We start from the raw sequence: 13,985 nt of genomic DNA, 5'->3' as shown, positions 1-13,985 counted from the left end.
GGTATCATTCCAATGTCACCACACAATAACATTGAACAATTCAGTCTTTTCAGCAATATGTATGTAAATCTCCAGAAAGCCACAATACTAAACACTACTAGAATAGTCCAAAAGTTCCCAGCAATTGAGAAATGAGTGTGCTTGGCAATGACCATATCTCTGGTTTTACCAGTTTGAGCTGAGAAAAAAAATAGCAATAATGATAGGATGTTATGAAGTTATGAAAGGATGTAGAGAACAATTGATAATAGATTCTGTAATTCTAAATCAAACCCAGTGGAAAAGCAGAAATCTTTTAAGTTGTTATATTGTCTACCAAAAAGCATTTGATTGTGTCCCACACTCATGGTTAATAGAAGCTCTGAATATAGATAACTACACCCAATACATGTGAAATTCCTGAGGCATCTGATGAAGTATTGGTGTACTATAATCACACGATCTACTAGCAACCAAAAAACAACAACTACCGTTATCAAAATTTTCCAGGGTGACTCTCTAAGCTCACATATTTCTTTAGCTTTAAACCTACTTTTTAATTTATTGAATTGGACAAAAATAGGGTATCAGATCAGAGAGACCCAAATGAATTAGACCCTGACACACCTTTTATACATGGACGATTTGAAATTATACACTCCTTCATCAGTAGAGCCAAAGCAATTAATTCAAATAGTGGAACTGACATAAACTTTGGACTAGATAAATACAGAAGAAAAGGTTAACCCGTGAAAGAGCGTGACCCTCCATCATCTGAGCAGACTTGAAGTCGACAAAGAAGCATCAAATGCCTTTCTCAGGGAAGCTGCTAATGGGTGGAGAAAATGATTTTATGGTAGTCACTTCTGATATCACTTGCAATCTTGATAAGGTCCCTTGTCAGTGCTTTGGCTTAATGGTGAGATTCAAACATTGTTTTTCAGTCTTTTCATGAAACCTCTATATGTAATAGGGAACACTGGCAAAACCTGAAGTTCAGCAGTAGTTTGATGCCTTCAGTGGGATTTGAGTTGTTAATGTACTACTGTCATTGAATTAGATAAAGCATTAAATCAAAAATACTAATTTCCATTAATTAAATCCATATTCATGGTGTACAGTAAGAGGATTCAGTCCATACATTAGTAAACAACACAAATGAAAGACGAGACCAGAATCACATTTAATTTCACTGACATATGCCGTGAAATTTGTGTTTGTGGCAGCAGTACAGTGCAATACATAACAATAAGAAATCTATTTCGAAAGTTAAATTAAGTAGTGCAAAAAGTGAAGTAGGGTTCATGGGGTCATTATCCATTCAGATATCTGATGGTGGAGGGGAAGAAGCTGAAACGTTGAGTGTGGACCTTCTAGCTCCAGTACCTCCTCTTTGATGGTAACAATGAGAAGAGGGAATGTCCTGGTGATGTGGGTCCTGAACGATGGATGCCGTCTACTTGAGGCATCGCCATTTGAAGATGTCTTGAATGCTGGGGAACTTTGTGTCCATGATGTAGCTGGCTGAGTTCACAACTCTCTGCAGCTTTTTTTCATCTTGTGCAGTGGCCCTTCCATACCAGATGGTGATGCAAACAGAACGCTCTCCACAGTACATGTGTAGATGTTTGCAGGGGTCTTTGGTGACAGATCATGTCTCCACGAACTCCTAATGAAATATAGTTGCTGTCATGCCTTCTTTGTAATTACATCAAAATGATGAACCTAGGATAGGGAGTCTAATATATTGATGCAATTACAAACAGATAAATAATGACAGCAAAATAGTCACTCAGCTAAAACAGCATATGGTATAATAAAGAGATAAAATTTACTGAAGTACTTTCTTTCATTTTTAATAGAGAAGTCTTCAGGAACTATCATATGGCATGTTGACTTCCCTGAAACAATAAATAGAGGGAAATAAACTCAATTCTGTAGTTTTCTTTTCCTTTACTTACAATTGCACAACAGTGATTAGGATTGTCTGATAGAAAATAAAGAACTTCCTTTAATTTTATTAAATAGATAATATAAAATATACTATTTCAAGTTTATATAAATGTTTTTATTTATCAGGCATTTCTTCAGCGAATGATCCAACATGCAGCTTCTAAAGTTGACAAAAATGTGACAGAAGAAACAGTTAAGGTAAGAACTATAGAGGCCATTCATTCTTTGAGCCTTTTTGATGATAAATGCATTATCAAATTGAGGTAGTAATGGTGGATAAACCAATTAAGTATTTTATTCACTGGGAAGACACTGGCAGTATTCTGGAAGTTAAAGACTGTCAGGGGACAGAAGTGAGTACAATTGCTATTACGAGGGAAAAGGAGCTTGGGAAACTGAGAGTCCTGAAAAGTAGGTAAGTCACCTGGACTAGGGTTCTGAAAGAGGTAGCTGACAAGATTGTGGAGGCATTAGTAATGATTTTTCAAGAATCTCTTGATTCTGGCATGTCTTTCTGGAAGACTGGAAAACTGCAAATGTCATTCCACTCTTCAAGAAGCAGGAAGGCAGCAGAAAGAAAAGTACATGCCTGTTAGCCTGACCTCAGTGAATGGGAAGATGTTGGAGAATTGGTGGATGTTGTGTACTTGGATTTTCAGAAAACCTTTGACAATGTGCCACACATGAGCTCGTTAACAAGGTAAGAATCCATGATTTTATAAGCAATAATGGCTGATTGGTGGGAGGCAAAGAGTGGGAATATAGGGAGCCTTTTCTGGTTGGAATCTGGTGACTGGTGGTGTTCTGTATGGGTAGGTGTTGGGACCACTTCTTTTAACAGTATATGCCAGTGATTTGAATAATGGATTTGATGGCTTTGTAGTCAAGTTTGCTGGCAATACAGAGGTAGTTGGAGGGGCAGGTAGTGTTGAGGGAGCGGGAAGGCTGCAGAAAGACTTTAAACAGATCAGGAGAATGGGCAAAGAAGTGACAGATGAAATACAGTGTTAGGAAGTATGCGGTCATGCACTTTGGTAGAAGGAACAGAAGCTTAGACTATTTTCTAAATGGTCAGAAAATTCAAAATTCTGAGGTCTAACAGGACTTGGGGGTACTTTTGCGAATTCCCTAAAGGTTTTATCTTGCAGGTTGAGTCAGTGGTGGAGAAGGCACATGCATTGTTAGCAGTCACTTCAAGAGGACAAACAAGTAAAAGCAAAGGTGTAATGCTGAGGCTTTATAAGGCACTGGTGAGTCCTCACTTGGAGTATTGTGAGTAGTTTTGGTCCCTTTTCTAAGAAAGGATGTGCTGACATTGAGGAGGGTTCAGAGAAGGTTTACGAGAGTAGTTCTGGCAATGAAAGGATTATTGTATGAGGAGTGTTTGAAGGCTTGTGCTCAATGGAATTTAGAAAAATGAGGGGTGGATCTAATTGAAACCTATCGAATAGTGAAAGGCTAGATAGAGTGGATGTGGAGAAGATATTTTCTATAGTGGTGGAATGTAGGACCAGAGGGTACAGCCTCAGAATTGAAGATTATCCATCTACAATGGAGATGAGGAGGAATTTCTTTAGCCAGAGGGTGATGAACCTATGGAATTCCTTGCCACAGGCGGTTGTGGAGGCCAGGCCATTGGGTGTGTATAAGGTGGGGCTTGATAGTTTCTTGATTAGTCAGGGCATGAAAGGCTATGGGGAGAAGGCAGGAGTATGGGGTTGAGAGGGAAAATGGATCAGCCATGATGAAATGGTGGAGCAGACTCAATAGGCTGAATGGCCTAGTTCTGCTCCTGTATCTTATGGTTTTATGGTGTCAGGTGAGCAGTATATATTTAAAACCACTGCTGGTTTCCCAATCCACATAGAATCTATGTATTTCAGCAGTGTTAATGGTATAAGTGTCCTTAACATATGCTGCTGAAAAGAAGTGTGTCCCAGAATACCGTCTTCTTTTATTTATTACTGCTTATATGTGCATAGTAGTGACATAAATGTGGACTGTATTAATTCGGTCGTAATGGCCTTTGGGTTAAGAAGGTGGGCTGGCATCGGGATGGGCAGAGAGAATGACACAGGCGATCAACTGGCAAGTTGTTGGGGCACGTGGAGCCATTTCTCATGAACTAGGGGTTAAAATGTTGAATTTATGTGGGGTATGGGCATAAATGAGGGAGTAAGAAGGTGATATAGAAAATACCTTCAAGGAAAGTATAGTAGGGATTTGATGGTACAATTTTTAAATTGTTAACAGCTCTGATTCTGTGGTATTTCATATTTACTTTCAGACATTGTTTTCTAATATTGAGGACATTCTTGGAGTCCACAAAGAATTCCTGAGCATGATTGAGCAGTGCCTGCAGCCTGAGCCTAATGCCCAACATGAATTGGGAAGCTGTTTTCTTCAATTTGTATGTATTTTTGCCTTTGCCTACACTGATGCTTCCTTGTGTTCTTCATGCTGATTTCATGCCTTAGTCCTCTAGTGAAGGAAATATACGTTTATTTATCAATAATATTACCACAAAAATCACTATCTGTCAATACAATATTGTCCATAACTTTGCAATCACCATTTTTGCTCCGTAGCAATAGTTGTCGGTAAAATTAATTATGCAACAAATAACACCATAACTCTGGCAGGTCAGGAAACATCTGTTTAAGTTACAAGGTGACGACCTTTTTAATGATCTTGGAGATGAAAAAAATTCTGATCCAAAGAAAGTGGAGAGGGGGAGAAAAGTACAAGGGAAAGTATGAGGGGAGAAAATAGGACTAAGTTGCTTCTCCTTTGTTCTTTCATTCCTGATCACCTTCACATTATTTTGCATGTTACTATGTATTAACCTTTCAGTTTTTCCATTTCTGATGCAGATTTATGACCTATAGCATTCACCTTGTGTCATGAATCATAGGTGCCACCTGATGCCCTTTGTATTTCCAGCATCTGGTTTTACTTCACTGTTTCGGTGCCAATAACAGCTTTGGTAATACTATAATTCAATTGGCTTTGCAGAAAATCTGGTAGCTAATTAAAAGCAACATGCTGATTGCAAAGTCCTGAAATACGTGACACAGAGAGTATTGTTTAGTCTGGTGTCTATAGTAATACTTTCCTATGTCTGTGAATTGGAGTGTCTCTGCCACTTCTCTTCACTTACTCAGTCATTTTCTGTCTTTGAATTATACTTGTGGTGCAAACTTTAGATATTGTAAGATATAGATTTTTTTTTACTGTATCTGCAGCATCACTAATATGTTCTGAAGGAAGGATACTGGAACTGATCTTTTGTCCTGCAATTTTTAATTACTTCCCCTTCAACCATTTTATTTATTCCCATGTGGTCTATTGTGTAGTCTTCTATTGGGACTCTGACTCCAGCATTTCAGTGTGGGTGAGTGTAGTATAGGGTTTGTTTCAGGATTTTGAATGATTATTCACCAAGGTTGTTTATCGTGTTTTTTTTTTGGTTTGGAAATACAGAAGCATCGATTTTCTATCTATGATGAATACTGCAGTAATCATGAGAAAGCACAAAGGCTGCTATTGGAACTGAATAAAATGCGGACAGTGCGGACATTTTTGCTGGTAATGACTCCATTTTTCTTTGACAATTGCCAAAAGCATTTGGTTAGGCTGCTATTAAGGCACGTTCTATGCAACAAATTCCTTTTCATTGAAAAAGATTTTCAGAAAAGCATTGTAGGTGTGTGAATTGTTGTGAATGAAGTGGTCTAATTGACCTCTTGGAGAGCAGAGTTGAAATATTGATCAGTTTGCAAGTTAATTTTGTCGTAATACCTTTCAGCTGTGAACTCACAAACCATGTACTTAGATTTTTGAGAGTGCCAAATCATCCACAATTAATTCTTTACTTTAACAACAATATAGAAAGTTTCACTTGTGTTTCAGTGATCAGAGGTGTAAGAAAAGACTTCCATAGCACTCTCATTAATGGCCTTAAGTGCCATGTGATTTATACTTCCATAATATCTGCTAACTTGCCTGATATATACCCTCAATATTTTCTACTTTTGTTTTACATTTTGAGCAACTGGAGCATTTTATCTCATTTTGTAACTAGTTTCATAGATTCCATAATTAGAAATTGAATATTTCAGGATGAGGTTATATTTACTCTGGCAAATATCAAAGCAAATGGCAAATAAATTGGTGTTTTTAGTAAGTGAAGTCCAGGTGCAGGAATCCTTTCAGGCATGCAGGACCCTCAAAGATTTGGAATTAAACTCTGTGGGATGCATATTCTTGTTCACTGGTGCAAGCAGGTGGATGATGTATAGAAGACTGGACATTGATATCTCCAGCTTCTGGGGGTCTTCCATTCCCCCTTTTTTTTCTGCAATTCCCCACTCTGGCCACCCTCTTTCCTCTACTCTTCTCACTTGTCTATCACCTTCCCCTGGTGCCCCCCTCCTTTCCTTTCTCCCATGGTGCGCTCTCCTTTCCAATCAGATTCCTTCTTCTCCAGCCCTTTTTCCACCTATCACCTCTCAGCTTCTTACTTCATCTCCTCTCCCCCTCACTTGGCTTCACCTATCACCTTTTAGCTTGTACTCCTTCCCCTCCCCCACCTCATTCTGGCTTCAGCCTCCTTCCTTTCCAGTCCTGATGAAAGGTCTTGGCCCAAAATGTTAACTGTTTATTCCCCTTCATAGATGCTGCCTTTCTTGCTGAGTTCCTCCAGCATATTGTGTGTGTTGCTCCAATTTCATCTTCTTCTGTGTCTATAGTTGAGGATCCAGGTGATGTCCCATTGGGTCCAAATCTATCAGTGAGCTAATATGTTATGCTAAACTATTGCATAAGACTTCAGTCAGCAAAACTTCTTGAAACAGCCCTGGTTGTATGCTGGAGGATTCAAGAGTTTTCAGCGCCTTTACTGCAAGTAAACATCAAAGGTTGTCCATATGATATAGGAGCAGAATTAGGTCATTTGGTCCACTGAGAATGCTCTACCAGTTCATCATGGCTGATCTGTTTTTCCTCTCAGCCCTAATCTCCTGCCTTCTTCCCATATCCCTTCATGCTCTGACCAGTCAAGAATCTATCAACCTCTTCCATAAATATACATAAAGACTTGGTTTCCACAGTCACCAATGGATTCCACAGATTTAACACTCTTTGGCTACTTTGGCTAAAGAAATGCTCCTCATCTCCATTGTAGAAGGACGCCCCTCTATTTTGAGGCTGTGTCCTCCGGTCCTAGACTCTCCCACCTTAGGAAACGTCCACTCTATCAAGGCCTTTTGACATTTGATAGGTTTCAATTAGGTCAGCTCTCATTCTCATGAATTCTAGTGAATAGTCGCAGAGCCATCAAACACTCTTCATATGACAAGTCGTTCAATCCTGGAATCATTTTCAAGAACCTCCTTTGAACCCACTGCAGTTTCAGCACATCCTTTCTCAGATAAGGGACCCAAACATGCTGACAATACTCCAAGTGAGGCTATAAAGCCTCAATATTACATCCTTGCTTTTATATCCTTGTGCTCTTGAAATGAATGCTAACATAGCATTTACCATCCTTTCCACAGACTTAAACTGCAAATTAACCTTTAGGGAATCCTACACAAGGGCTTCCAAGTCCCTTTGCACCTCAGATTTTTTAATGTTCTCTCCATTTAGAAAATAGTTTCTTTTATTTCTTCTACCAAGCTACATGTCCATACACTTCCTGACACTCTATTCCATCTGCCGTTTCTTTGCTCATTCTCTTAATCTGTCTAAGTCCTTCTACTTCCTCAAAACTACCTGCCCCTCCATCTATCTTCGTATTGTCTGTGAAATTTGCAACAAAGCCATCAATTATGTCGTCCATGTCATTGGCTTATAATGTAAAAAGATGCGGTCCCAACACAGGCCCCTGTGGAGCACCACTAGTCACCGGCAGCCAACCAAAAATGTCTCCCTTTATTCCCACTCTTTGCCTCTTGCTAATCAGCTAATGCTCTATCCATGCTAGAATCTTCCCTAAAATAACATGGGCTCTCAACTTGTTAAAGAGCCTCATGTGTGGCACCTTGTCAAAGGCCTTCTGAAAATCCAAGTACACAACATCAACTGATTCTCCTTTGTCTATCCTGCTTGTTATTATTTCAAAGAATTCTATCAGATTTGTCAGGCAAGATTTTCCCTTGAGGAAACCATGCTGTCTACAGCCTATTTTATCGTGCCTCCAAGTACCTGAGACCTCATCCTTAATAATTGATTCCAACATTTTCCCAACCACTGAGGTCAGGCTAACTGCCCTATAATGTCCTTTCATCTGCCTCTCTCCCTTCTTGAAGAGTAGTTATGATTCTATGAGTGACAAGAACATTTGAACTTTCTCTTCAAGTCTAGAGATGGAGTTGGGATTTAAATCAACGGCAAGTTAGTAATTTAATAATTATTTTTGTTTCATCATCATGATCCTTGTTATAATTCTAATTCTTTGATTCCTTGTGTTGAAAACCAACACCAGCCTAATTCTGTCATTCATATTGTCATCTGAGTTCCTTAAATCGACAATTGTATTAAATACCCAAGTTAGTAACTCTATCTTCTTAACGTGAGATATGTATCTTAATGCAGAAGAATTTAGTTTCTCGTAGAATTATTAACAGGATTGTGTGCCAGCTTTGACATTTGAGTAAAATCTTGCCATTATTTAGTTAGTACTTTCCAGTTTGCCTCTTCTTTTCCTTTCAGCCTGGCTAGTGCAATTTAGACCTTGCCTATTTTATAGAAGTCTAGCTCTCATGACTTGCCATTTTAAATTTCTAATTGTTGGACTATAAGCTATCAAAGTATGTGGAAAAGGATGTTGGAAATCGTTAACAATATACCTTATGGCAATTCAAATGGATGGCTAGAAAGCAGGGTGTTCTTTCTATATCACATTGACAAAGCCTTTGTTGTAGGTACAGGAGCTGTTTTATAATTTTATGCTTATTCATATAATCTAATTTACTTATTTTGCATTTGGATATACGAGGGTTGCATGCTGCTTGCAGGACGGAAGAACCCTGATGTTCCACTTGAAGGATATCTAGTGGCTCCCATACAAAGGATCTGCAAGTATCCACTTCTGTTAAAGGTACTTAAAATATTGTTTCAGTTGTTACATGACAGTGACAGTAAATTTTTGAATACAGTGGATTTGAGTCAATTGGAACACATTAGGAACAGTATATTTTGGTGCTATCGAACAGCTGCCCCAATTAGCCAAAGTTTCATTGAAATTGTTAAAAAGGTATAAAAAAGGCAAGCTTCAATTTAGCTGAGGGATTATGTACTTAATAGAAATGTAGAACAGATTAGAACACTACCAATACTACCGTGGTTGTTCTTTGTATCTGGCAATAACAGAAAACTTTCGTGGGAGAGTTTTTAAAGTGGAAAAGCCATTGCACTGGGCATTCCTCTCTCTCAACTTGGAAGTAAGGGTCCAATGGGATGAGAAGACATCATAATTGGAGTCTTCCCTATTTGCAGTGGATGACCATGACTTCTTCTTTGCTTGTTATGCACTTTGCTCCTCACATAGCCTTGCAGAATTGCCCTCCTGGTCATTGGATCTCACTCTAGATCTCATCTGCCCAGTCAGTGTAGCTGACTTTGCATGGTAGGATGTCCTGTCTCACTGGGTTTTGAGAGGCGCTGGCTATCCACACTTGGTTTGGCCCGCCAGTTGATGTGGTGTATCATGGTGTGGCCACTGTCACTTGCAAACAGCTACATGGAGCCACAGGTGAGAGCTGAGTGTCTGATTAGGACCAAAGATTACATTCAAGTTGATTGTCGACACCTTCAAATTCTTTGTAGTCCTAAATTGTTGAAGTACTGAAATTGTTTCATTTTCACTCCTGGCTGTTTCTGGCATTTCCAAATCTGAATGCTTGAAACTGCAGTGAGCAAAGCAGTTTTGAATTGTCTTATTGCTTATTTCTCACCAAATATCAGCGACAAAAATCACTGCTCTTTGAACACTAACACATGCAACTGATGCTATTTAAAAGTGTTCACTCTGAGCACTGTGTAGATTCTAACAGCCACACCACGTGCATGCGACTGACCCTAGTTAGAGAATGTTTGGTAACAGTCTGCTGCCCCAGTTGGGCAGCATATTGTCCCAAGTAAGCAAAGGGAATCCCAGCTATTTTCTTAATTTGTTTTTGTCCTTTAAGAGTTGTCCCAAGTAAGCGATGCCCCAGTGAACCGATGGCCCAATTAACCGGAATCCACTGTATGTTCCAATCCTAATTCTCCATATTGAAATGGCTTTCAGAGCAAATTGGTTCTGAAATTTAAAAAATATATACTGTATATTTGCTATTTGGCTTAACTTGTATTTGGATTCAGATTAATTCATTTATCACATATATATTGAAATATACAGTTAAATGCACTATTTGCTTTAAGCACCAGTACAATCTAAGGAGTCACCACACATCCCAGCGTCAACATAGAATGCCCACAATGTTCAGCAGAACAACACAAGCAACACAACAAAATAACAACAGCGAAGTATGCTCCTTTTCTACCCTCCCACCCACAAATCATTTTGCGCGCAGACAGGCCTCCAAGCCCAGGCCAGACACCTCCAGTCCTTGTCCCTGGGATCTTACGCTCACACACATTAGGCCTCTGACTTCTGGACTCACCAACATCCGTCTTCAAACTTTGTGCTTCGATATCTGGAATCGACCCAGGACATCACCAGTCGCAGGACTTCGAAGAATGTTCAGTTTATGGCAGGAAAATATTTTCCTGCCATAAACTGGGTACCTTTTTCCGAATCACATGAAGAAGAGGATGATAGTCATTGTAATTACACAATTTCACTATTAATTGGTTGCGGAGTTAATATAGCCTCTCGTATTTAGTGTTCTGGGATAATATTAAATCTACACCATATGTAACTCAACTCAAAAAAAATCCTGGGTGTCACTACCTCAGAGGACCTGTCCTGGGTCAATCGCATAAATGTAGTTGCAAAGAAAGCACAACAGCACTTCTACTTACCGTAGATTCCGGATTTTAAGCCGCTACTTTTTTCCCACATTTTGAACAGCTTTGAACACTGCGGCCTTTAATCCAGAGCGGCTAATACATGGTTTTTTTTCATGCCGCCTCGTAAACATTTTGCCTCGTAACAGTAGACCAATAAAATTGATGAGTAGTTCACAGAGGTCCAATGAAATTGTACGATAAATCAAGCGCACTTTCACAATTAAATTATTGTAAATCAGTCATTTGTACTCACCCTCATCAACATGGAAAACACTCGAAGAAAAGCATTGTGCTGCCTTTATGGCAGTTATTTAGTTTATAATATTTTCGCTTAGTAATTCATTTTCTAGTTAAAGTTAGAAGAGTTTTAACTATATTTGTTTTCTGTACTACATCGCGGGATGCTATGACGTCACACCCGGTTTCGCCGCGTCTTGTGGGATACCAGTTTGCGATAAACGGGAAGGAGGGGGCGAGCGACGGAGCGGCATTAGATCTGAGCGAAACGCTGCTTTTAAATGCCGTTTGCGATAAACGGGACGGCGGGGGGCGAGCGGTGGAGCGAAAACGCTGCTTTTAAGTTAAAGGCAATCAATAACTTTTCCTGGTAGGCTGCAGTATATATATTTTTTACCAGTCGTTAGGAGATATTGGAATGTTGTTCAGTAAAGAAGTATACGCAACGTATATTTAAAAGTAGCCGCGTTACGGGCACGGTTCGAAAAAAAGCATTTGCAATATGTATTTGTTTTTGTTACCATATGGATTTAATTAAAAGTTAAAAAATCCTCACGTGTAATATCTTTCTGTGTAAATATCTCATATTACAACGTGGGACACCTGCGGCCGAAAATCCGGTGCGGCCTAAAATCCGGTGCGGCCTTTACAAGTAAAAAATTGATTTTATTTCTAAAATTAGAGCCAGCGGCTTTTAATCAGGTGCGCTCTGTAGTCCGGAATCTACGGTACTTAGAGGTGTTACATCCTTATAGACGTATAGTAGAAAATGTTTTGACTAGCTGCATTATAGCCTGGTATGGGAACACCAATGCCTTTGAGCAGAAAATCCTACAAAAGATAGTGTATTCAGCCCAGTACATCACGGGTAAATCCCTCCCAACCATTGAGCACATCGTCATGAAATGCTGCCATAGGAAAGCAGCATTCATCATCAAAGATCCTCGAAGATCCATGCTCTTTTCTCACTGCTGCCATCAGGTAGAAGGTACAAGAGCCTCAGGACTCGCATCACCGAATTCAAGAATAGTTACTGCCCCTCAACCATCAGGCTCTTGATCAAAAGAGGGTAACTACATACATCTATTAAAATGTTCCCACATCTAGTGATCTCATTTTAAGGACTCTTTATCTTGTTATTTCATGCTCTCGTTATTTATTGCTGTTTATTTATATTTGCATTTGCACAGTACATTGTCTTCTAAGCTCTTGCTCTTTCATTGATCCTGTTTACAGTTACTATTCTACAGATTTGCTGAGTATGCCCTTAGGAGGAAAACTCAGGGTTGTATTTGGTGACATGTATGTACTCTGATAATAAATTTTACTTTAAACTTTGAATGAGAAAACTAAGCATGGGTTCATCAGTTTAGAATGTGGTTTAGCAAAGTAGGACAAACAAGGTTAAGTTTCCACAAGTGAGGAAAAGCTTGTACCTTTATTAACAAAATCAAATTTATTTATGTGTATTTTGGAATTGCATCAGACCATAATTATTTAGGAAGTGTATGTTTATGTTTCTTTGTCATTAACAACTATTTATATCTATGTTGAGAGATTTGTGGGTGTTCAAGATACTATAGTGAGTTGGTTTTCCAGATTTTAACGTGAGAATGCCTAACGATAGGAACTTCCTCTCAGTTTTCAAAAGTGTAATGGGTACGGTTTTTTTTTGAAATTAATATGAACTGCATTTCAAGGTCCAGAAATCTGAAATCCTGTGCCCATATGGATACGACAGAGACATTCAGATGATATGTTGCCTCTGAGGTACCAGGTTCAGGGACATCTTAGATCGTGTCTCTGACATTCTAAAGGGAGAGGGTGAGCAGCCAGAAGTCTTTGTACATATTGGCACCAAAGGCATAGAGAGGGAAAGGGTCCTAGAGAGAGAATTTAGGGAACTATGTAGAAAGCTGAAAAGCAGGACATCCAGGATGGTAATTTCTGGATTGCTGCCTCAGCCATGCACCAGTGAATGTGAGAATAGGATGATTTAGCAGATGAGTCCATGGCCAAGGAACTGGTGCAAGGGGAAGGGTTTCAGATTCCTGGATCATTAGGATCTCTTCTGGGAAGGGATGACCTGTTAAAAGGAAGGGCTACACCTGAACCGAAGGGGGACTGAAGGTATTAATATTTGAATGCACGCACTTAACAGAACAAAGTAAATGATCTTGTAGTGTAGTTAGGGATTGCAGGTATGACAATGTGGGCCTCACTGAATCATGGCTGAAAGAAGATTACAGTTGGGAGTTTAACATCCAAGGATACAGGATGAAGAGGTCAATACTCCCCAATGCCATTAGGCTTTACAATTCTACCGCCAGGACTTAAGAACTTTTTAAAAGCTATTATTAATGCTTTTTGAGATAGTGATTTAGATGCATATCATATTTTTTACTGAGTTAAGTATTGTATGTAATTAGTTTTGCTACAACAAGTGTATGGGACATTGGAAAAAAAGTTGAATTTCCCCATGGGGATGAATAAAGTATCTATCTATCTATCTATCTATCTATCTATCTATCTATCTATCTATCTACACATGGTATCAAAAGGACAGGCAGGTAGGCAGAAGGGGTGGTGTGACTCTGTTGGTAAAAAAAAAACTGAAATCAAATCCTTAGAAAAATATGACATAGGATTGGACAATATAGGATTGTTGTAGGTAGAGTTAAGTAACTGCAAGGGTAAAAAGAGCCTGATGAGATTTGTATGCAAACCTCTGAACAGCAGCTAGGATGCGGGCACAAATTACAACAGGAGTGGTCTGTGTTGGGACCACTTTGTTTTGT

The 13,985-nt window shown here is 39.1% G+C and overlaps 1 protein-coding gene across 2 annotated transcripts in view; it reads left to right on the top strand.

Moving 5' to 3' along the window:
- The window catches only part of prex2 (phosphatidylinositol-3,4,5-trisphosphate-dependent Rac exchange factor 2), a 400,722-nt gene that overhangs the window by 84,219 nt on the left and 302,518 nt on the right, over positions 1–13,985 (top strand). For both annotated transcript variants that reach the window (XM_073041067.1, XM_073041077.1), the window contains exons 2-5: positions 2,059–2,130; positions 4,220–4,342; positions 5,416–5,520; positions 8,933–9,034. In XM_073041067.1, the coding sequence (XP_072897168.1) occupies positions 2,059–2,130; positions 4,220–4,342; positions 5,416–5,520; positions 8,933–9,034 (402 nt within the window). The remainder of the gene's footprint in view (positions 1–2,058; positions 2,131–4,219; positions 4,343–5,415; positions 5,521–8,932; positions 9,035–13,985) is intronic.

The sequence above is a fragment of the Hemitrygon akajei genome, chromosome 1 (genome assembly GCF_048418815.1).
Source record: "Hemitrygon akajei chromosome 1, sHemAka1.3, whole genome shotgun sequence".
Taxonomy (NCBI): Eukaryota; Metazoa; Chordata; class Chondrichthyes; order Myliobatiformes; family Dasyatidae; genus Hemitrygon; species Hemitrygon akajei.
The sequence above is the reverse complement of the archived record's forward strand: the minus strand, read 5'-3'. Positions and strand labels throughout refer to the sequence as shown.